At 38.7% G+C, this 24,814-nt stretch overlaps 1 protein-coding gene across 2 annotated transcripts in view; it reads left to right on the plus strand.

Annotated features, from left to right (window-relative positions):
- Spag6 (sperm associated antigen 6) overlaps positions 1 to 23,440 on the plus strand; it is a 45,861-nt gene extending 22,421 nt beyond the window's left edge. For both annotated transcript variants that reach the window (XM_090319016.1, XM_090319017.1), the window contains 7 exons: positions 5,494 to 5,699; positions 6,513 to 6,686; positions 7,753 to 7,905; positions 10,683 to 10,874; positions 17,163 to 17,279; positions 19,913 to 20,058; positions 23,189 to 23,440. In XM_090319016.1, the coding sequence (XP_090175142.1) occupies positions 5,494 to 5,699; positions 6,513 to 6,686; positions 7,753 to 7,905; positions 10,683 to 10,874; positions 17,163 to 17,279; positions 19,913 to 20,058; positions 23,189 to 23,258 (1,058 nt within the window). In that variant the 3' untranslated portion in view covers positions 23,259 to 23,440. The remainder of the gene's footprint in view (positions 1 to 5,493; positions 5,700 to 6,512; positions 6,687 to 7,752; positions 7,906 to 10,682; positions 10,875 to 17,162; positions 17,280 to 19,912; positions 20,059 to 23,188) is intronic.
- The last annotated feature ends 1,374 nt before the right edge of the window (positions 23,441 to 24,814 follow it).

The following is a 24,814-nucleotide window of genomic DNA, read 5'->3' on the forward strand; positions in this document are numbered from 1 at the left end:
CTCTCTCTCTCTCTCTCTCTCTCTCTCTCTCTGTCACACACACACATACTTTAACTGGCTAATGTTTAGGTTTTAACTGATTTCCTGGAATTCTTTCCTGAATTTTTAAAAAATACAATCAAAAAGTGGTTCTTTATGACATTAAAGCATGATTTTAAGAATTCAAAGTAGATTTTTTTCTGCATCTAGAAAGCCGGCCCACAGGTCGTTTAAAAAGGTGTGAGATTAAATTCTGATGTTGTAAAATGTTAATTGAAGCTGGAGCTGGCCCACAGATGGATGTGTTTTATTTGGCTTGCACTATGCTGTCTCACATAGTTATTTGAAAAATAAAGTTGCCAACACTTAAAAAGTAGCCAGACAATTTACATTACAAAATGCTCTAACAAGAATAGGCCCTTATTCCTACAAGGCCTCCTGGAGCTGAGGCTGAGAAGCGATGAAGCCTTGACATTCCACTCTCCCACTGCTCCCCAAACCCTATTTTTCTTTCCTCCTCTTGCTTCACTTAGTTACTTGCCTGGGACCTGTCTAAAGAGACAACTGATCCTGACATAATTGAGAAGAAAGGTTAAGGGGCTGGGGGTGTAGCTAGGTGATACAGCACTTGTCTTGTAGGAAGCAAGGCTCTGGATTCCACCCCCAGCACTTATTGGAAAACTGAGGGAGGCAAAGAGTGTGACAAGGTGACATCTCCCCTGTCTTTTCACAGCCCACACAGGAGAGAGGAGACTGCCTGGCATCTTCACTCTCAGTGCCTGTGAGGAGCGAGCCCTGTACTGAGAGCAGCAGATAGCCAAATCTGCAGACTGTGCAGCCAGTTGTCTGCATGTACAGTATGCTAAAAAGGGCTTGAATAAATATGAATAAGGGAATTAGTATTGGATGATTTATTCTCTCTGGCAATTTGCAGTCTAAAATATTGTTAAAAATAAATGCTTCCTAACATTGAAAGATTAGCATTTTACCTTAAATGTAATAAGGACATGAATAAAGGTAGCTCTTGAAGTATGAAAAAGTGAATGAATTTTCTAGTACATAGAAATTTTTCAAAAGAATTACATAGGGAGGGCCGGGAGTTTGGCCTAGTGGTTAAAGTGCTTGCCTAGCATGCATGAAGACCCGGGTTCGATTCCTCGGTACCACATACATAGAAAAAAGCCAGAAGTGGTGCTGAGGCTCAAGTGGTAGAGCTCTAGACTTGAGAAAGTCCAAGGACAGTGTTCAGGCCCTGAGCTCAAGCCCAGGGCTGGCAAAAAAAAAAAAAAAGAATTACATAGGGGCCGAGAGTTTGACCTAGTGGTAGAGGGCTTGCCTAGCATGCATGAAGACCTTTGTTGATTCCTTTGTACCATACACATAGAAAAAGCCAAAAGTGGTGCTGTGGCTCAAGTGGTAGAGCACTAACCCTGAGAAAGCCCAAGGACAGTGCTCAGGCCCTGAGTTTAGCCCCAGGACTGGCAAAAAATTTACGTTCCTAGGATTTTACTTACAGGTGATGCATATTTCACCATTAAAAAATAAGAAAACCCTATCTTATCTGTAGTTTTCCTTCTGTACTTAGCCCCACTAGACATATGCATATATTTTAAAAATATGTATATATTTTAAATGTATATGTATATATGTATATATGTTTTTAAAATATCCACATTGAGGAAAGTTGTCAAATGGAGGAAAATATATTGCCAGTACTACAATTGGCCCAATAAAATACTGTTAGTGTGTTGGCATAACACACTGATGCTAAAGATGGAACCCCACACTTTAACATGTGCTAATCAAGTGCTGTCCCACTGAACTACACCTATAGCTCCCTCTTTGTTTTTTTTTTTTTTTTTTTTTGCTAGTCCTGGGCTTGGGCTCAGGGCTTGAGCACTGTCCTTGGACTTTCTCAAGGCTAGCACTCTACCACTTGAGCCTCAGCACCACTTCCGGCTTTTTGCTATGTATGTGGGGTACCAAGGAATCGAACCCCGGTCTTCGTGCATGCTAGGCAAGCACTCTACCACTAGGCCAAACTCCCGCCCCCCTTTGTGTTTTTAAACATAATTCTAACTATATAAGATAGTATCACATTTTAAAAAGTTTTGATTGTTAGTATAAAGGTGATGTACGGAGGGGTTACTGTTATATAAGTTAGATTAAAAAGTACATTTCTTTTGGGACAGTCACCCCATCCCTTACTCCCTCCCCAGTTTTTCTTTCCCATCTCCACCCACATGTTGTATAATTCATTTTCAACACAGTGTCCAGTGAGTACCTTTGCCGCATTTGTTCATCCTTTATCACTCCATTTTTGTGCCTTTCCTTAGACTCTCAAAGACAGATAAACGAACAAAAAGAAATGAAAACAAAAACAGCAAAAAAGACAAAAACCTATTTCCATTTCCTGGAGCTCATTTCAATAAATATTGTATTTTATGATCAGATGCACATAGGCATTGTGCCTTTGTGTTGCTCTCCTAAGTGTAAATTCCTTTGATCTTACTGAGTGTAAGTGCTAAGAAAGCTGTATTGTTTATTATGTCCTGGTGTATTTTAGATCTAGCTTCCACATATGAAAGAGAAAACATGAAATGATGTAACATTTTATTGAATAATAAAATATTCTTAACTTAATTTGGAACATTAAAGTGAAGCTAAGATGGTTTCACATACTGAAGATATACTTCTTGGCTCACTGCATTTTGGTTATTTCAATGAGCATCTAAATCTATATATCAATAGTTGATAATCATAAGATGTTAATTCATTGAATCTCCAAAAGCAGCTGAGTTCTTAGAACTGGAGGTGTGAGGTTCAATCACCAGCCATGAGCAAAAAAAGCCAGAGGAGAATGTGAAGTCCTCAGTTCCAGCCCCAATCCAGGCACAGGAACATCTGTGATATTTCCTGTGAACAGTGGTGTCCAGCAGGTATTAAAGCTCTTAACCAATACCTGATGAGTGAAGGAAGAGAGGACAATAAGTACATACCCCAAGCATGAGAGTGGAAAGAATTATATCAGGGTGTTTTCAGTTGTAAGTTACAAATATCAAACTACACGTGGCTTAAGCAATAAGGACATTAAAAATAAATTCACATGACAGAGTTCAGCATCCGGGCAGTTCCTAGGTTGGCAGTGAAGCAGAACAGTGTCATGAAGGATCCAGATGTTTTTCATTTTTGTGCTCAGCTTCCTCAGCATGGTAGAGATTCCTTCCGCTATAGTGGCACGATGGATGTAGGAGTTCCAGAGGTCGTTTGCACACATAGCCACTGTTGGCCTAATATATATATATATATATACACATATCATCATATATATAATATACACACATATTATTTGTTTATAAATAAATGCTATTAGTATATGCTTATATAGTATTTATAATTGTATTAGCTTATATATATTATTTATAAATATTATTTATTTACTATTAGTTTATAAATTATATTACCTTCAAGTAGTTGTACATGTCAGTTTATGAGTACAGTGTATCTTGATCAATGTTCTCAGTACTTTTAAAGAACTGTAGTTTGTTGAAACTACAGTTCTGGGAAACTGTGTACAAAAGTAGAAATACATGAGTAGGTACATGCTTCATGTTCTCTCTGGAGACAAAATGTTTATTTAGCCCATGATATTCAAGTAGGCACATGAAAAATTTATATTAATGTATGGTATTCATATAATTTGAATTGATTAAGAAACATGTTAATAATTAACAGGCAATAAGAATCTTGTGCTCAGAAATGATACTCATCATACTTTGTATTCCTTGGGTGGGTGTGGGATGGGTGTGAAACCCTGTCTATCCATTTTACTTCCTGCTATGCAGCAGCTGTCATTCTGAGAAACCTCTTGTCCCTTTCTGTTATTAAAAAATACTTTTTCCTTGTATCCCCTTTTGCTTCTTGAGGTTACATATTAACTTCCTATTTTATATCGTATCTGATGATTACATCAGATTTTTTTGTGCATGCTCCAGTCCTGAGTTTGAGCTCAAGGTGTGGTTACTGTTCTTGAGCTTTGGGGCTCAAGGCTAGTACTCTACCACTTGAACCACAGCTCCACTTTTGGTTTTCCATCAGATTTTAAAATGAAAACATATTGACTAATGAATGTATGTTAATTTTCAGAAGTGTGTCACCATCACTAGTGCAGGATGAACCTGGCATATAGAAACTACATATATTGAGACTTTGAAGATAATTTAGAAAAACCAAGTATAGATACGATTCTATGCTAACATTTTCTTTCAAAAGGTGTGACATTACCAATATGAAAAATTAAGCACTGTAATTCCTTCAAATTAAAGGTTACCTGAGGTGAGATGGTAAGTAGCTTTTTTTTTTTGCCAGTCCTAAAGAGCTTGAGAGAGCTGTCCCTATGCTTTTGTGTTCAAGGTTATTGCTCTACCATGGCTTGAACCATGGCTTCACTTCTGGCTATTTGGTGGTTAATTTAAGATAAGAGTCTCGCGGACTTGTCTGCCCAAACTGGCTTTGAACTGGTGCCTAGATTAAGTAACTGTTTTAGTTTGACAAGGCATACATTGCTAAGACACTACAGATCTGGAAAAATAAGGGCATATTTGGAAGGAAGAAATTATAGAAATGAGTTGTGTGATTCAGTAAGAGAGGCCATGAATGTAGCACAGGATGCATCTGTAATTACATATGACACTTTATGCTTTTGAAAATATACGTTTTTGGCATATACTTGAGCCTATCTAGTTGTCTCCCATTTTCTATCATTAAAAATGTATTATTTATGCCTCTTATTCTTGTTCATACAAGTAAATTAACATGTATATTTAAAAGATATCTACATGATTTCTGACATGAAACCTGACTAAGGTAGATTTATCATTTTATCTAAATATTGACATTTGCATATCTTGCTCTCATATATGATCATCTATACACATATATTGATCATTTGCAAATCTGTTTTGAAAGTACTTTTAATGCACAGTGAGAACACAGTATTTTATCTTAAAAGAGTCTTTAAAGTATTATAAGATGAAAGGAATTTCAAAAAATCAACACTATTGGCACAAGATTCATGCTAATGTTTACTTCCGTAAATAGCACAAAATGCTGCCTAATTAGTGTGGTTGGTAAATTTTTGGTACTTTAATTTTCTCTGTTATTGTAAACCATGCATAAAATGCTTGCCTATTGAGAAGTGCAGAATTGTCAGAGCTTAAACAGCTGACATCTGCTTACTCTCTTAAAAAAAAAAAAAGAATAACAAGCCATTTCAGCCTAATCTACCTCAAATGTGTTCATGTAAATGGAGGTCCATCTATTGACCTGTGTTCTTTTCAGTTCAGGATTGGTCCACATGGTTTATGAAACCAGGAAGGCTGATTTGAAATGCAGATGTCCAGAGAGTGAAGTACACCCTCCCCTTTTTTCTTTGCTGTATCTGTCAGGGTGAAAAATGGCTTGCACAAGGGTCAGTCACCCATACTCACTTAATTACTTTTCTTGGACCCACAGAACTGTCACAAGCTGTGGTGGATGCAGGAGCTGTTCCTCTTTTAGTACTCTGTATCCAGGAGCCAGAAATTGCTTTGAAAAGGATTGCTGCTTCGGCCCTCAGTGATATTTCAAAGCATTCTCCAGAGTTAGCACAGACAGTAGTGGATGCAGGAGCTGTGGCCCACTTAGCCCAGATGATCCTCAATCCCGATGCTAAACTGAAGGTATTTAAAAATGAGTTTATGAGACAATAAACCCACCTTTTAATACTCTACAAAATAGAAATATATACAGCTTGTTTTTATATACCTAAAATACTTCTTAAATTAACATGGGAAACAAATATAAACATAGTAGGCATTGGGTCTTTTAAGATGTGAAAACAGCACTATAAGGGCCACCCAATTCAGATATGATTGGGAAAACGATGTGAATGCTGTTAGACATAACTTCAGTGTTAATGTTAATAATTAAAATACAGAATTGAATCTTAGCATTGGAAAGGACCTGAAGATTTTCCAGCCTACCACCGTAGTTTCTTCTTAAAATTGTTGTGCTTCTTAGTTTTCTAAAATCCGATTTCTAGTTAGTAGTCACCAGTTATACTTGCATATAAAGTTTTAAAATCATTAGCAAAGCAAAGAGAATACTTTTGAAATGGTATCAACATCATGCCAAGATAGTTATTTCTACTTAGTTATTTTTATATGAATTACCACATGTAACACCAGTGAACCTGTTAAGCACTGCATGATTAGGAAATTAGTCTTCATCCAAAGATCATATTCTTTAATCTTAAAGGCTAAAGAAATAATGGGGAACAAATTCACAAAGTAGGGAATTTAAAAAATCTAAGTGGAAGACAAAGGATGTGAAAGTCTCAAGACTGAGAAATTTTAGTTACATTGGGTATATAATTGGCTTCATTTTGGAAAGGAATTTGACTTTGGATGAAGCTGCAGAAGTTACACAGGAATGTTGTCATGCACTCTACATGCTGCTTTGTTTGTTTTGATTTGTTTTGTTTTGCTTAATAGCGTCAGGTCCTTTCAGCTCTCAGTCAGATTGCAAAACATTCTGTGGACCTGGCAGAAATGGTTGTCGAAGCAGAGATTTTCCCAGTTGTACTTACCTGTCTGAAGGACAAAGATGAATATGTGAAGAAAAATGCTTCTACTTTAATTAGAGAAATTGCAAAACATACACCTGAGGTAAAAGGAAAAGAAAGCTTTGAGATGCAGTTATATACAGTTTTCAAATAAAACACTAAATTGTTCACAGGGCTCAAGGGTTGAACTAGTACGCCAGAGTTTCTTATCCTGGGCTGTACTGCCATTTTGAATTAGCTAATTTGTTGTGGTGAGCTGGACTATGATTATATACGCTGTGGAGTGGGTGTTCACCAGTGTTCCTTAACTTCTCATTACTAGATGCCAGCAGCCCTCCTGCCTCCCGGGTGGTGACAATCAAAAACAGTCCCCATATAATTGCCAGATATCCCCTAAGGTACAAAATTGCCCCTACTTGAGAACCACTGAATTATATTAGTGGAGTTTGAGCTTTCCATTTCTAGATTGTGGGGCTGTGGCCCTGTCATCCCCATCATTTTATGTCAGCTAGAGCAGTGAGAATGATATGTCTCTAGGCTGGGACACCACATAGGTCCCCTGGCTTAGTGTGACTGCTCTGATAACTGTACTTCCATGGTGACTTCCCTGCTCCAAGTTCTTAGACGTGAAAAGAAACAGATAAAGCAGTTTCTGCATATATTTGGATGAATTGATTTGCATTTCATGTCACATTGAAAGTCTTGATTTCTTGTATCATCTAATATCTTTATTGGGCTGAGGTTATTTTTAAAATATTAAATTGAAATATACTCAGCTGGTAATCATCCTAGCAAAGGGGACTGACTAGGTTAGACTGTGTGTGTGACATTGCCTTTCGGCAGTCAGGGATGAATTGGCTTCATCCTTATGCATTATGACTGGGGTTTAGTAGTTACCTACTTACGAAGTAGCCCTAGGCATAGTGTCTAGGTGAGAAGTTTTAACATTCATTATAATAGGGATAGAAGTTGTGTGATTAATACATGAAAAATTGAACCACAGAGCAAAGCTCTTCCTGGTGATATCCCTGAAACAGGATGAATAGAATAAGTTCTTCAAACGTGACTTCAATTGGCTCAGTTGTTTTTAAGTCCTACACTGAGGGTGGCCATAATAAAGCCCTTGTGAAGGACCATCTCATGCTTCCTGGCCCTGTCTCTCCTCTCAGCTTTCGCAGCTGATTGTTAATGCAGGAGGCGTTGCCGCCGTGATCGATTGCATTGGGTCCTGCAAGGGGAACATCCGGCTGCCGGGCATCATGATGCTGGGCTATGTGGCTGCTCACTCTGAGAACCTGGCGATGGCTGTGATCATTTCCAAGGTGCGTGCTCGCTCGCGTCTCCTGACCGTCATATATTGTAAGACACAAGCACACAGTGACATTCTAGGAAATGTAACTGACCAGTGCAAAAGAACTACCTGTAAGCATATTCAGTAGTTTCAATGCTTTAGTTCAGTGCTGATTGTTAGGTGTTTTCTCAGCGTGATCCTTGGAGAAAGGTTGGAGTTGCTGGAGATGCAGAGTTTTACTCACTGTGTAGTATTAAGAAAATATCATCTCCTTTGAATATGGCTATTATCTGTATTTAAATAGTTATATCTTGGAGGATTAAGTGTGCACATTTGGGAACACTGACAGCACACTTTTGTTACAGCCATTTCAAGTGACATGCCCAGAATTAATTTCCACTCTTTTCAGAGGTCATGCAGGGAGGAGATGGCAATGGTTAGAACATCTTCTGAACACTTTTTCTCAGTGAGATATCATAAACTAATTTCTCAGATATAAGCAATCAGAGCACATAGCAGAGAACAATGGTGTGTGTGTGTGTGTGTGTGTGTGTGTGTGTGTGTGTGTGTGTGTTCTTGCTCTAGGGATTTTGCCTTATCTCAGTTTTCAATTCACCATATCATGCAGTGTTGGCACATAATAGGTGTTCACAAAATGCATCAATATTGATCTGAAGAGTGCTTCAAAGGTTGCCTGCTTATACTGTGTGTGGCAACCCTCTGATGTAGGTTTCTTATCAGGATAGAAAGCCAGCTGCTATATGTTAAACAGAAATGTGGACTTTTAAAGATCCTTTGTTAATTCCCAGAAGGAAAAGGAGTTTCAGACTTTATTTTCTGCCTACTTTATGATGATTCTCTGCTTCCTTCTCTCTTGCTGCTCTCCTTCGATTCTTGTGTGACCACAGATGGTGACAGAGACTGGAGCAGTGAGTGATGCTTTGGGAAGGGCTCCCTAAGGATGGGCCTGGGACTTGGCTCCTCTGTGATAATCAAAAAGCTACCGTATAGCAAGAAGGATGAAGGTGGCAGCAGTTGCTTGTGCTTGTGGCCTGTCACCCTCATGCTAACCGGGAGCCTCTCCTGGTTTCTTTGGGCTGCTGGCCTCTCCCACCTGGTTTGTTTTTCAGTAATGTGAAGATCCAGGTGGAAGCAGCAGTCTTAGGCAAAGCAACAGTAGTGTAGTAGCATTCTCTCCCTTTTCTGTGTAGTGTGATAGGAACTTCCCCTCTAAAGACATCACTTTGGAAGCGTTCATGCTCCTGTCTCCTCTGACCATTTGAAACCATGGGGCCAGGATGGCTGAATCTTGGCATGGGAGGAGGGGCTGTCTACTTTTCCCTCTCTTCCCCAGCCTTGTTATATTTTAGAAGCACGAGCTTTTAAGAAAGTTACTTCATTCTGAAGACAGGTCTGACCTTTTATATTGGCAGACATACACTGTTAGTGTGTAGGAAGGGAGACAATGAGGAAATACAGCAAGTCTCTTCAGAAAATTGATCTTAATAGCCAAATCAAAAGCTCTGGGGGTACTAAAACTCTGATCCCAAATTAGTTTGAAAACCATACCAATGGATTCTAGAATATTAGTATTTAATTACTTGATTCTTTCTTAGGTATACAAACTGATATATTTGAGGTCCTCTAGTTAACAATTTTCATTGATTAAATGAAGCTAAAGCCTTTGTTGCAAAATGCAAGCATGTGCTTATCTGTGTAACAAGTCACACACATGACTACTTTGATGTTTAAATAGAAAAACTAATTCAAAAATTGTTCAAAGTTAATGGAAATTATGTATGATTTCAGGAGAGGTATTTGTGTAATATGTTCCATCTAAAATGTACTTATTAGTCATTTGATTTTGAGATTGTAGCAGTTACTTTGTCCTCAGATTTATTATACTTGGTAAAAAAAGTAATTTTTTTTTAAAAAAGAGATTACTATTTTGTTTTTTTATATTTTTTATTGTAATTAATAAAAGTGTTACATGATATTTGCCATATAGAAGGTGCATTAATTCACATACATTGATACCCTTTCACATGTCTTGGTACTCTTTACCCTCCCCCCCATCTTGGTTTTCCCCCCTTCCCTATCAAATTTCAAATAATCAAATACAAATAAATTCAATATATCAGCTAACAAAGTGAGGTACTGTAACAATATGAGATACCCAGGGACAGCAAAGGAGATGAGAGATAACATAGTACATTAAGGACAACAATCATTCTTTATATGGCTTTTGTTTCAATATCCTGTAGGTCCTTTCAATTAGCTTCATACTATATGGCCTTATATATCAAGGTTTTGCTCTATTGCAGATCTAAAAAGAGATTACTATTTTGTTTTTGTTTACTTGTTGTGCCTCTGAGGATTCCCAGAACCTTGTGCATGGAAGGTAAGTACCAGGCTAAGCAAACATTCTGGTGTTACAACTCCAGTCTTAATTTAACAAAGGCAAAGCAAAGCTTTTAGACCCGAAACATTTTTAGTTTGTCACAGTAGACTCTGGTTTGGCTTAATCTGTGGCATCTGTTGTTGGGTAAAAGTCTCTGTACGTAGGGGCCTGGGGGAGGCTAGTAGAGATACTCTTAAGTTGGACTGTTACAGATAATGAAGGTCATTTAGTTCTGGTCATTTTATTGACTTAAGAAATGACAGCGCCTGTGATGTGCTCATTTATTGAACCATTTAGGAAAAAAAGGATCAAGGCTGAAATGATTTCTTCTAATGTTGGAGAGACACCGAAGCCTCTTTAATCCCACTCTAGATTTATAGCACTTGCTCTTTTGATCACGGCTACAGGGTGTACCCCAGTTGTCAGTCTGCCTGTCAGAAGAACCAGAAGATCATATTAAGGCTGCTGCAGCGTGGGCCTTAGGACAGATTGGGAGACACACTCCCGAACACGCACGGGCTGTTGCTGTCACAAACACGTTGCCAGTTCTCCTTTCCTTGTACATGTCATCAGATAGTTCCGAGGATCTGCAAGTGAAAGTAAGTGCTTTGTTCTTAGAGGTCGTAGGAAGATCTGTTAGATTTTGACTTTAACTATTTCGTTTTTCCTGATGGACAGATAATATTGCACTCACGAATCAAGAATACAAATTTGCAGAATTGATGGCATTCTTCTTTGAAAATAGATTATTCGTGTCTCTCAAAATCAGTAATATACCTTGAAGAGTCCTCTCTGTCGGTGAGGTGGGATTGGTGTGATGAACTTCTGGTTGTTGCATTTTATGCTCTCGTAGACATTCTCCCCAGAACAGGAAATAAAGAATAATAGAATTTTTCAGCTGGAATGGCTGGGGACAACTTCCTCCATTTTGTATTAAAAAACTGAGTCCCAAAGAATTTGATATTGGGGCCGGAAGTGTGGTGTACTGGTAGAGTGCTTGTCTAGTATGCACGAAGCCCTGGGTTCTATTGCTTGCTACTACATACACAGAAAAGGCCAGAAGCGGTGCTAGCCTGGAGAAAGCCCAGGGACAGTGCCCAGGCTCTGAGTTCAAGCCACAGTGCTAGAAAAAAAAAAAATTTAATGTTTGTTTCAAAGGTATAAAGTATGGTAGAATACTTCAAGGCTGCTTACATTTTCAATTGCTTGTCATATGTTTCTTCCCTTAAAAAATATACTAAGAAAAAAAATATATAAAGGTTGTTTGTTTGTTTGTTTGTTTTGCTCGTCCTGGTGCTTGAACTCAGGCCTGGGCACTGTCCTTGGACAATTTTTGCTCCAGGCTAGCTCATTGCCTCTTGAGCCACAGTACCATTTCAGCCTCGATCCTTTTTTCCCTAAATAGTTCAATAAATGAGCACATCACAGGTGCCGTCTGGCCTTTTCTGTGCATGTGGTTTCCAGGAATCGAACACAGGGCTTTGTGCATGTTAGGTGAACACTCTACCACTAGGCTATGCTCCCAGCCCAAACTACACTAAGTTTTTAAGTCATGAATTTTTTTTTTTTAAAGGGCAAGTTTAATGAAAAGTTTTACTGGCTACTAAAGTGATTCACAAAATAGAACATAGAACATAGAGTGGGTAGTTCAATGATGTTGCGTTTTCTTTAAAATAAAACTGCTTTTTGCAGAATTTCCAATAGGAAAATGTGTAACATTCTGAACTGACATAGACTGAAGAGCGCTCACAGAAAGACAATAATTCAAAATAAAGTGAACAGGAAGTTATATTGAATTTTTTATTTTTAAAATTATCTTAAGGCTAGGAATGTGGCCTAGTGGTAGAGTGTTTGCCTGGAATGCACAAAGCTCTGGGCTCAATTCTTTGGTACTACATACACAGAAAAGCTGGAAGTGGTGCTGTGGCTCAAGTGGTAGAGCAGTAGCCTTGAGAAAGCCCAAGAACAATGCCCAGGCCCTGAGTTCAGGGACTGGCAAAAAAATTATCTTAACTAGTTGTACGAAGGTGCTGTACATTGAATTTTAATTAGAACAGTAAACTAGCAAATAGGAAAATATGTTTCCTGAAATACAACGTTTGATGATAGAAAGAGATGTGAGATTTCCTTGGACAATGGAGTTTAGGGGCTCTGATTATAATGTTTTTAGTGAATTGTTTTATAAATCTGATTTAAATTTTATATAAGTAAATTTATGTTTACTTGGTTATATTTACATATTTTTTTGATTTTTACAAATTCATTGAGGAAAGTTGTTTTCTCAAGTCAGTTTTTTTCATTTTTTTGTAAGACCTTCCAGATCACAGCAATGACTTAGCCAATTTAGGGCTTCTCTCATAGGCTTCACTGTTGGGAAATTCTTGGCACAAAGAGAGATTGAGAGCAAAAGAGAGAATGGTGAAGAGGGAAGGAGAGAGAGAACAGTATTTTCTTTTTTTTTTTTTTCTTTGCCAGTCCTGGGCTTGAGCTCAAGGCCTGAGCACTGTCCTTGGACTTTCTCAAGGCTAGAGCTCTACCACTTGAGCCTCAGCACCACTTCCAGCTTTTTTCTATGTATGTGGTACCGAGGAATCGAACCCGGGTCTTCATGCATGCTAGGCAAGCACTTTAACCACTAGGCCAAACTCCCGGCCAAGAACAGTATTTTCTTGAAGGTCTTTTCTAATTTAACAGGTCTCTGATTCTTTCACCTCCTGGTAAGAAACATACACACATAATATATAACTTAAATATGTCACTTTCTTTGACTTCATGTTTCTTTGAACCATTCTTTTTTCTCTTTTCTTTCTTCCTTTCTCTTTCCTCTTCACATCTCCCCACTTCTCACGCTTTCTATTTATAATGACTTAATGGTTCTTGCTTGCTCTGCAGACAGAGGCTGTGCTCAGACTCTCACAATAACTATGTTCAATTTAGAGATCAGTGATAGATAAATTATTTAAAATTATCTCCATACTTTCAGATTCTACATTCAGCAACTTTCATTTTCCTTTAAGCTTTAGAACAAAAGTGGAACATATGAGCTAGAACCCCAACGTATGGTCGTGCTCATATACAATGCTCAAGTTTGGGAAACTGAAACAGGAAAAGATCATATGCTCAAGGCCAGCCTAAGCTATATACAGTGAGATCCCATCTCAAACCATAAAATAGCAGCAGAAACAAAGATATGAGTGCATGAATGATTAATAGTAAAATATCTGCAAATTATATCTTGAGAAACTCATGTTAATAACCAATTAGGTAGCACCATACACTTTTTAACACACTACACAGTTTATATAATTATTACTTTTTTGTATGTGGTGCTGGAGATTGAACCTAGGGCCTTGAATATACCAGAGAACTCTGTAGTAAAAACTCCTCAGCCCTTATAACTTTATTTTTGTTGTTATTGTTGGTCATGGGGCTTGAATTCAGGGCCTGGGCACTGCCCCTGAGCTTTTCAGCCCAAGGCTAGTATTCTATCACTTTGAGCCACAGCACCACTTCAAGTTTTCTGGTGGTTAATTGGAGATAACAGTGGCATAGACTTGGGGCTGGGAGTTTGGCCTAGTGGTAGAGTGCTTGCCTAGCATGCATGAAGACTCGGGCTCGATTCCTCGGTACCACATACATAGAAAAAAGCCTGAAATGGTGCTGAGGCTCAAGTGGTAGAGCTCTCTAACCTTGAGAAAGTTCAAGGACAGTGCTCAGGCCCTGAGCTCAAACCCGTGACTGGCAAAAAAAAAAAAAAAAAAAAAGAGTGGCATAGACTTGTGTCTGGGCTGGCTTGAACTGTGATCTTCAGATCTCAGCCTCCTGAGTAGCTAGGATTATAGGCATGAGCTACCAGCACCTGGCTATGAATTATTGTGGTGTCATATAAATATCACTGGAGTAAAATAAATAATCTTAAAAATAAGAACTACTGTAAGTAGTACTATGGCTCAAAGTGGTAGCCTTGAGCAAAAAAGCTTAGGGACAGTGCTCAGGACTGAAGTTCAAAACCCACAACGGATGAAAAAAAAAAAAAGACTTCTATTGTGTTTTCATTTGTCAAAGTTGGTTTCATTAAATTAACAAATAGAAATTAAATTTCTTCTGCTTATATTTGAAACAATATTTACTTGCAGGAACAATACTGGGTATTAAATTGCTCAGGTAGCAATCTTTAAAACCTTATGTACATTTTTTTACCTTGTCCCGCAGGCCAAAGTATTGGGAGTTGAGCCTAGAGCTAGACACGTGCTCTTGCTAGGCACGTATTCCACCACCTAAGCCATGCCACATCTCCTGGCCCATGTAATATTTTCTTACAATAGGGATTGGATCCTTTTTTTTAAACCTCCCAAACCTCTTAGAATCTATCAGCTGTGGTTTCAAAGGCTTTAGAACGAAGTGCAATCAAGTCTGTTTGATTTGCTTCTGGCTTCGTGGGGAGAGTGGATTTGAGACCACTGGTGCTATTTTTCTCGTTACTCGAGGCAGCTCTCACACTGTAAGGCCATGTGGAAGCTTACTTCATCCCACAGGCTGTCATTTTTGGTGGGCACTCTAGTTGGTTCCAACCTGGGAGAACCAGCAAGCAGCCTCTCCCCTGACGTCCCACAGCCCTAATATTTTTAGCCTTTGTTGTTTTTTTGTAAAGCCCTGTGGGTTTGCAAGTTTCTTAATAAATAAAATGGAAAAATGTGGCTTTTATTTTAATAATATATAAGTTTATCAGATAAAAGTCACATTTTTCCATTTTATCTGATAAACTTATATATTATTAAGATATTTGAGCATTTTTATTTGCTTAGATTTAAGAGACATCCTATTGAAATGTTTTATCTAAGTTTAGCATTTGAATCAGTTTAGTTATAAAATTGTTTCTAAGTAATTACTTGAGATAGCTATTGTGCTCTTGGGGTCATGATTGTTGTTGCCCTTTATTTCTTAGTAGACATAAAATGTTATTTATTGAGATATATAATAACTATATAATTTTCTATTTAAAATATACAATTCAGTTTGGCATGGTGGCAAACACCTATAATCCCAGCACTCAGGAGGCTGAAATAGGAAGATCAGATTTCGAGGCTAGGCCAAGCTACACAGCATGACCCTGTTTCTGAAAAATAAGGGTTTCTTAGTGGTAGAGTACTTACAAGACCCTAGGCTTGATCCCCAGCAGCGTAAAGAAATTAAGAAGCCCCTACAACCACCACAAAACAAAAGGAAAAAAATCATACAATTTGGTAGTTTTTAGTATATTTACAAAATTGCAAAACCATTACCACAAACTAATCCTAGAACATTTTTACTTTCCACAAATGTCTTACCCATTTGCAGTCATTTCATATCCCCTCTGCATAGCCCCAGCAACCCTCAATTTACTTTCTATCCCTGGGGATTTGTTTGTCTCTTATGGATATTTCATTTAAGTGGAACCATATAAAACATGTGGCTTTTATTGCCTGATTCCTTTACTACTTAGTCTGAGTTCCAAGATGCCTCCATGTACATATGTCAATATTTTGTTCCTCCTTATTGACAAATAATATCCTATTGCGTTGATATGTTATGCTGTTTATCCATTTACCAGTTGACAGATATTGGATCATTTTCTACTTTTGGACTATTTGCGTAATGCGGCTATGAACATGAGCGTGCAAGTTTTTGTGTGGATACAGGTGTTCACTTCTTGGGGGCATTTGGCTAGACTTGCTAGATCATTGATATCTCTACTTAACGTCTGGAGAGTCTGTCTAATTGTTTTCCAGCCCGTGTAACTACTGTTTTACATTCCCATGAGCAGTGCAAGAGGGCTCCAATTTTCCCTCATCCCTGCTCACTCTTGTTAATATCTCTGTGTTCACCATCTTAGTACTAGGGTATGAATTAGCATCTCATTATGAATTCAATTTATATTTGCCTGATGGCTAATATTTTCATATACTTATTAGTCATTTTTATGCCTTCTTTGGAGAAATGTCTATTCAGATCCTTTGACCCTTTCATTATATTATTACTTTATTTACGTATATCTTTTTGGTGGTGCTAGGGATCTAACCCAGGCCTTCTACAAGCTCAGCAAGCACTCTACTACTAGCTCTTCCTCAGCCTTGCCATATTAAAACTAAGTCATTATTATTTTTGGTACTGGGTTTGAACTCAAGCCCTTATATCTGCCATGCCAGCCCGACACTGCTGAGGTGGGATGGAGTGAGGGTAATCTCTCAGTTGTTGCACATATCCTATCTGTCTTTGGGGTGAATGGGAAAATTTCCACTCATAAGTCCTAGAAACATCTCTGCAAATGCCCACTGAATAAGGTACACATTAGACATCTCTGTCTGCATACCTGTGAGCCATGACATGTCTTAGAGAAAGCATCACAGTGAGTAGGCATCACAGTCTGATGCTAGCCCTGGGGAAACTGAAGACTCTATAAAGAAATAAAGGCAAAAAAGGAGCTGGGAATGGCTCTAAGTGGTAGCGCATCTACCTAGTGAATGTGAGACCCTGCAGTCAAAGTCAGTACTACAAAATGTAGAGATTTTATATATTTAAAAATACCCTCTCTCTATATGTTTAGATATGTTCTATATGTGTACATATGCATTTATATAAATATACATAATTCCTAATGAGGATATTCACCAGTAACTTATCTTCACATAGCTATTGATTAGAAGCAGTAACATGCAATAGTTATCTACTTCATGTACATAAAGTGTTACACTCTATATATTTGTAATCTATAATTATTATATAATAAATATAATATGTAGTTTTATGGTTTATAATTTAACATTTTCACCGATAACTTTTAGATATTTTAAGAGCTGCACAATTCACTGCTAAGCAGTTTTTATGCATTTTGCTTTGTATTTCCATAGAGTAAAAAAGCTATCAAGAATATACTGCAGAAGTGTACCTACCTACCGGCCCTTGAGCCATTCTTGTATGATGCTCCACCCAATATTCTGAAGCACGTGGTTGGACAATTCAGTAAGGTAAGCCATGCTCTCTCCGCCTGTGAGAGGGGGCTTGTTGACTTGTATTTCCCATTTTCTTCTGTAAGCTGGGGCTCACATTTTATTTCCAAACTCTCCCCGGTCTACACTGACAGCAGTAGCACAGGTTAATAAAACCCACCAGTAAAGAAAACATTTCTCTGTCCTTACGTTTTTCTCACAGTCTGCACCCTGACTTCAGTAATTTTCAGCATCTTTCAGTAATTTTTCCCAGTGTCTCTTAGTCTCGCTCACCTGGGAACATGGCAAAGATCTTACAAAGAGAGGACAGGGGTCTCTAAGCCACTGAAGTGTTCGCAGAGTCTGCGTGCTGTACTGGAGATGCTCTCAGCAGTCATTTCGAGCACTGATTTCTTTTCTGCGAACAACTTTAACGAACGTAGCTGTCCACTCTGAGAGAGAGAAGTGGACGGAAGTGGTAGGAAGGCAGAAAGACGAAGCGGGGCCTAGCCCGTGGAGATGACTGGCAGCAAGGGATGAAAAGAATGACAGAGGACACAGTCATCCCAGTGAGGATGGCGACTCCATGCTATCAAGAACTGCCTAAATGATGCCCTGGACATTTGACCTAAGAAAGTGGAGTCTCTACAAGTCATGTGTCTATCACAGTGGCTGAGTGTGCAGGCTCAAAAGTTGGAGGGCTTGCATTTCCCACCTGATAGCTGTACTATAATTCTTTAGTTTTTTCTTTAAAAAGTTCTGTTTTGGGGTGCTAGAAATGGAATTGGGTCCCAACAGAAATTGATTCCCTCCAGTTAAACTGTCATTTTCTGAGTAGTCACCTAAAAGAACCATTAATGGCTTTGTTCTCTGGACTTTCCCTCTGTGGTCCCCAACAGCTTGGCTGACCCTTAAGCACCACAGTTACTGAAAAATAGAAGTTTTCTATTGTTGGCTCCTGTGGACAAAGTTCTGTGTAGCAGGCATCTATGCTGTTTCTCCTTCCTTTCAAGAAAGCAACATGCTTCCTTTCCTCTCAGTTATATGGGATGTGCGGATAGATGGTCTGCCTATGGACAAAAACCAATCAACACTGCAGGGAAAAGACAAACTCATGGAAAGGGAAAATTGTTTGTTTTGCTAGGCCTGAGGCTTGAACTCAGGGCTGGACATAGAGTTCAAGGCTGATGCTCTATCACTTGAGCCATAGCTCCACTTACGGCTTTTAAATTGAAGATAAGATTCTCATAAACTTTCCTGCCCAGCTTGACTTTGAACTGTGATCCTTCTGAATAGCTAGGATTACAAGATGAGCCACTGGCTTTGGCCCTTGAGGTTTTTTTTTTTTTGCCAGTCCTGGGCTTGGGCTCAGGGCCTGAGCACTGTCCTTGGACTTTCTCAAGGCTAGAGCTCTACCACTTGAGCCTCAGCACCATTTCCAGCTTTTTGCTATGTATGTGGTACCGAGGAATTGAACCCGGGTCTTCGTGCATGCTAGGCAAGCACTTTAACCACTAGGCCAAACTCCCGGCCCGGCCCTTGAGGTTTTAAGACAGTCTCACTGCACAGCTCAATCTTGCCTGGAACTTGCTGTGTAGCCCAGCACAATCTAGAACTCACATTCCTTTTGCCAGCCCAGGCTGGCCTAGAACTCAAGATCCTCTTACCATGCCTGGCTCCCTATTTTTAATTATTGAGGTAAAAGGACAGAAAGTTACTTTATCAATTGCTGTAAGTGTTTCTAAAGCATATTCCATTTCTGTGCTAATATGATTGAGGACTGATTATGCATTCACCTTCCCTGGCCTGGAACAATTCTTGGGTTGGCATTGCCCTAGAGTGTTGCCAAAAGCAAGCTTATTGCCAAGAATCATTAGTCTTTGACTTTAAGGGCAATGTTCCACAGTCTTAACGGGGGATTTTGACCTAATCATCCTATGTCAGATGACAGTCACAACTGAGCTATTGAGTTCAGACATGTTGGGAAGATACCATCTGTGGCCATCCAGACCTGCCGAACGCACTGTTCCCACCAGCCTCCCTGGATCCACATAGATTTCTGTTAATGCTGGAGCCCTGGATTCCTGTGAGTGGGGGCTGGGCAGGTTTTAGAATTCTAGGCACTGGGTTCCCGGAGTTGGCAGGAGGGCCCAGCTGGTTCGGTCTCAAGGTTTCTTAAAGGAGGTAATCATTGAGCTGTGTTTCAAATAAGGAATAAGAGTCAGTCAAAGCAGGGTAGGGAGGTGTTGGCGGGGTCTCATAGGGTAGACATTCTAAGGGACAGGCCAGCAACAGGAATAGCTAGGGACAGGCCACTTGCTTGTTGTGATGTTATTTAAATGAAACAGGGTAGAGCTGTGCTGTTAAGGAGGCTGGGGGGGGGGTAGTTAGGAGCTGGATCGCCACTCCTTTCGGCCTCGTTTAGGAGATTGCCTTTACTTTTGAAGGGAGTGGGGAGACCTCTGTGAGCCTAGGATCCGTTGTCATCACTCAGGTTCACTGCTCTTCCTCCAGCTCCACAACATAAAAAGCTGACGGACTTCTAGAAAGAGTTCTGTTCACTTCCACTCACTGGAGCCCAAATTCTCCTCTTCATCGTCTCAGTACGTCAATGCCTTGCAACAGCAATAATCTAACTTGTGCTGACATTGTCATGTGCTTCGTGATTCTAGGTGCTTCCACATGATAGCAAGGCTCGACGACTTTTTGTGACAAGTGGTGGACTTAAGAAGGTTCAAGAGATAAAAGCAGAACCAGGTTCCATCCTTCAGGAATACATCAACAGTATTAACAATTGTTACCCAGAGGAAATAGTAAGGTGGGGAACATGGGCTTTTGAAAAGCTATTTGGTTTTTAAATGGAGATTAATATTTCTGTGCCCAATGGTATGCTTTGACATAGAACTGTCTAGCGTGTATTCTCACTTCTTTCTTAATTTCTTTTTCCTGGTACATATTAAGTGATGATTTTCTGATGGACACAGACATTTCCAGATCAGCCTGGGATGTTATGGAAATTATCCTGGAAATGAGCTGGGAGATCCTAATGAATTTATTTAGAAACAATCATGTTTAACAGAAATGTGGTGACTCTGAGAATGTAGTTCAGCATGTGCAAGGCCTGGGGTCTGGCCATGAGAAAACAAACAAAAAAATTGCTGGATATGGTGCTATTGTAACCTCAGCCTTCAGGAGACCAAGGCAGGAGGAGGCCAACCTAGACTACAGAACATGTCCAGCCTCTAAGTCAAACTGAAGAATAAAATAAAGCAAAGAATAATAATGTGAGCCACATATATACTTTCAAATTTTCCAATAGCCACATTTAAGAACAGTAAATGAACCAAGGTAATACATTTTGGATGGTATGCTTTTGTTAATCTAATATATCTAAGCATTGTGATTTCTACTCGCAACGAATATAACAATTAAATAGTTAGTTTATATCTTTATAGTACTTTATCATGTTTTACATTAACATTTTAAAATTTATATTCTACATTTTATAGTGTTTTATCAATTCAAACATATTTTATTTCAGATGATAAGTTTCATTGGAAATATTTGACCTATAGTTAGACTACATGAAATTTATATAAAAGCAGACTCTCAGATTATTCCAATATACCTGTGTTTTCTGACAATTGAAGTATTTGCTTTAAAATTTGAGTTAAATATAAAAATGCAGTCCGTCAACATGCTGCCACATTTTGGTGGTCTTTTACCACATGTAATTAGCACCATATTCAGCAGTATACATTTTAAAGTTTTTAAAAAAATATCTCTTACACTAAGATAGATGTTTTATAATAGCGACCTTCTATCAGACCTTATGCCTTGGATGTTGAGGCTAGCTTTCACAGTTGTGACTAACTCAGGTGGAGAGTGACACTGTTGTGAATTCTTAGTGAATTCCACAGTGTGATGGTTTTCTTGGTGGAAGGCCTTTGTACCACTGAGTTCTGTGTCACCCACCCTACTTAACAAACATAGAAGAAGGTGGGATGAGGCAGACTAAACGTTTTAAAGTCAAACATCTGGGCCTGGGTAAAGTTAACCACAAAAAAGTAAATTAAGACCCTAACTTTAGGTTTTATCTAGAAGAAAACTTTCAAAGACTTTATTTTGTGGGGCCGGGAGTTTGGCCTAGTGGTTAAAGTGCTTGCCTAGCATGCAAGGAGACCCGGGTTCGATTCCTTGGTACCACATATATAGAAAAAAAGCCAGAAGTGGTGCTGAGGCTCAAGTGGTAGAGTTCTAGCCTTGAGAAAGTCCAAGGACAGTACTCAGGCCCTGAGCTCAAGCCCAGGACTGGCAAAAAAAAAAAAAAAGACTGTAGTACTTGGAAAATGTAAAAATTATAATTCTTTAGATTTTTAAGTAAATTGCATAGCAATTGATTTTTTTTTTAATCAAAGAACTTAATGTAAGACCAGATACCCTGAAAATATTGTAAGAAGGGATAGAGGATACACTAGGGCTCTTTGGCACAGATCAAAACTTCTTAAGTAAAGATCCAGATCAACAAATCAAAGATTGGATAAATGGGATTGTATTAAACTGCAGAATGTCTGCATGGCAAAGGACATAGCTAGCAAGATAAATAGAAAGCCCACAGATTGGGAGAAGATCTTTACTAGCTCTACATCAGACAAGGGACTCATATCTAAAATATACTTGGAGCTCAAAAAATTAAACCCTCCCCCAAACAAACCCTCAAAGAATCAACAACCCCATCAATAGGTGGCCAGGGCAAATTTATTGAGCATGCTTTTTATATGTATACATGGCATATCAAGCATCTCATAATCATGAGGTACTTTAAAATAATTTATATAAATGTATATAATTTATATAAATGTATGTAAGTTAAAGTACCAATGAAATAATTCATTTTTTGTATGATATAAGTATTTGTAAATCATCTGCAAGATAATCCTTCAGTGTTAACTATAGTTCCTCAAACTTTTGTTCCTGTTGGTGGTCAGATCTAATTGAACCACTTATTAAGATGTGATTGCTAGCAGGTTACTATGGCTCCCATCTGAGATCCTAGCAACTCAAGAGGCTGAGATCTAGAGGATCATGCTTTGAAGTCATCCTGGATAGAAAAGTCTGTCTCCAAAATAACCATCACAGAGTTGATCTTCAGGTGTGGCTCAAGTGGCAGAACAACAACAGAGCAAGAAAGTAAAATAAACAGGAGGCCTGCAGGTCAAAACTCAGTACTAGGGGGAAAAAGAAAGACAAGAGAGATGATTTTTAGCACGGTGGTAGTGGCTTATGCCTTTACTCCTATGTGCTTAGGAGGCTAAGGTGGTTTGGGTCACAGTTGGAGGCCAGTCCAGGCAAAGTGGTTCATGAGATCTCCTTCTCAATATTGAGCTGGATGCATTGGCTCAGGCCTGTTAACCTAGCTGCCCTGAATCCTAACAAACGGAGATAATGCCCACGCAGGAAGTGAGACACGATCTCAAAAAATGAACAGAAAAAAATCAGGGGAAGTGTAGCACAGCACAAAGAGAACGCAAGCTCCAGGAGCCGAATTCAAACCTCAGTACTGCAAAAAACAAAAACAAATATAAAATGATTTTCAATGCAGAAGTTGATTAGAAAGGACAGATTGCACTGTCTATTGTATGAACAAAAGTGAACTGTGGTGCCTAAAGTAGGATAGTTGCTCTATATAATGGAGTCTCTGAAATTAAATGTTGCCACTGGGTTGAGGCTCCTACTTGGAAAACATGCCCTTAAAATGTTTTGCTGCTTCTCTAGCATGATATGAATTCATATAGTTTCTACCTTTATGCATAAAGTGTTACAACACAATCATATAGGTATATGCGAGGCTTCATTTAGAAAATTCAATTCATTCTATATACAGAATCTTTATACCTGCTGTGCAAAATCCTTCCATTAAGCATCTAATCACAAATTTTCTTTTGCAGGTACTATTCCCCTGGATATTCAGATACACTTCTGCAGAGGGTGGACAGCTATCAACCACTTATTAACTAAACAAAGCTGTATTTTTATACTCAAATTCACAACAGAGAATGTAATAATCGTTAAAGCTCTTAGTATTTGAACTAAGTACATACTAGTTTCATTCAATGTGAGATACCTTTGGATAATATTTTAAGTTTATGTGATACTTTAAAAATTAGTAGCTTGAATACATAAGGAACCATTCATGGTCATTTGCATGTATAGTGTTTGCTCTAAAGGTAGATTTAAAGACACTAATGGGGTTTAAGGTATATGTTATTTTCTACTAAGAACACAATGAAATAAATACACAACATGCCCCTCCCCTTCAACTACACATAGATACGTGGTGGTATTTAGAAATCCTTATTTTGGCCAATTGGAAAATAGGCCTAGCAAGGAAAATGGGCTTTACCTATTACACAGCAGGATGTAGAAGGGAAAGAGATGGAAGAGGAAAGTGATGACATAAGTCAGTGTTCTAGAAAGAGCCCCGGAGGCTGGTCACATCACGGCATTAGGCTAACCCAGAGCCTGATAACCTGTCAGCTCCTCCTAACCTAGGAAGGTTCCCCTCTTTACTAGATTTTTAAGATTTCTTTCTTTCCCTGTCATGGGACTGGAGAAGGGTACAAGTCAGTATTGAATACTGTACCTTGAAAACTATTCTGGAACGATCTCTTGTACAAGGAAGCAGGCAGGTAAAATAAATCCTCAGTATTCATTTCCTCGACCAAACTTTACCTTCCCCAAATTCTAAGTCTCATTTTTAGGAATTTAAGGAAAAAAATGAGAAAATTATCACCCGACTCAGGCTGTACATGTTTTTTTTTTTTTTTAATTAAGATGTTGTAACAAAATAAAATAAAAAGAAGCTGTCACAGTCAAAATGGATTTCAATAAAAATTTTAAAACAGCTTTCGCCTTGTCTTTTCCATGTGTTTTGGATGTTGAGCTGTGTTTGGTTGTGGGTTTTAGTTGGCTGGTGACTGTCCACTGGCCTATAAGGGATATTCTTTATAGAGTGCTCTTGCGGGGCGGAAGGGTCGCCCAGAGAGTCCCCAGGATGCAGTCCTGCCTGCTGGCTTTGTCTTCACATTTCCTTCTTGTACTTTTTCCCCCTCAAAAGGAAACTACTTTTTGGCATTTTTCCCTATTTCTCTGTCACCTCTCTTTCCCAATACTACATGGCTTTGTTGAATCTTTAAAATTTTCATCATAAAACCTTTTTGTTTAAATCCCTAGTACAGGGCTCTTGCTCAACTTTTTTTTTTTAAACTAATGGCTGGTACTCCGCTACTTTATCCATGTTCTCATTTTAGTGTTTTGCTGGTTAATTGGACAAAAGAGTTTCTCACATTTGTCTCCCTAGACCGGCTTTGAACTTTAATCCTAAATTTCAGCCTTCTAAGTAGCTAGATGAGAGCTACTAGTGTGCTTCCTGCTTTCACTTAAAAATACTTCATTGGACCTATTTTGTGGGCTTGCAGAAATTTCTTTGACTGTTTACATAGGAAAATGATCTTTATTCTCAATTTTAAAGCTTCTCTTTCCTTCCTGCCTACTCAGTTTATCTTCTAAGCCTT

This window comes from Megascapheus bottae, chromosome 26 (genome assembly GCF_031878675.1).
Source record: "Megascapheus bottae isolate mThoBot1 chromosome 26, mThoBot2.hap1, whole genome shotgun sequence".
Lineage (NCBI taxonomy): Eukaryota > Metazoa > Chordata > Mammalia > Rodentia > Geomyidae > Megascapheus > Megascapheus bottae.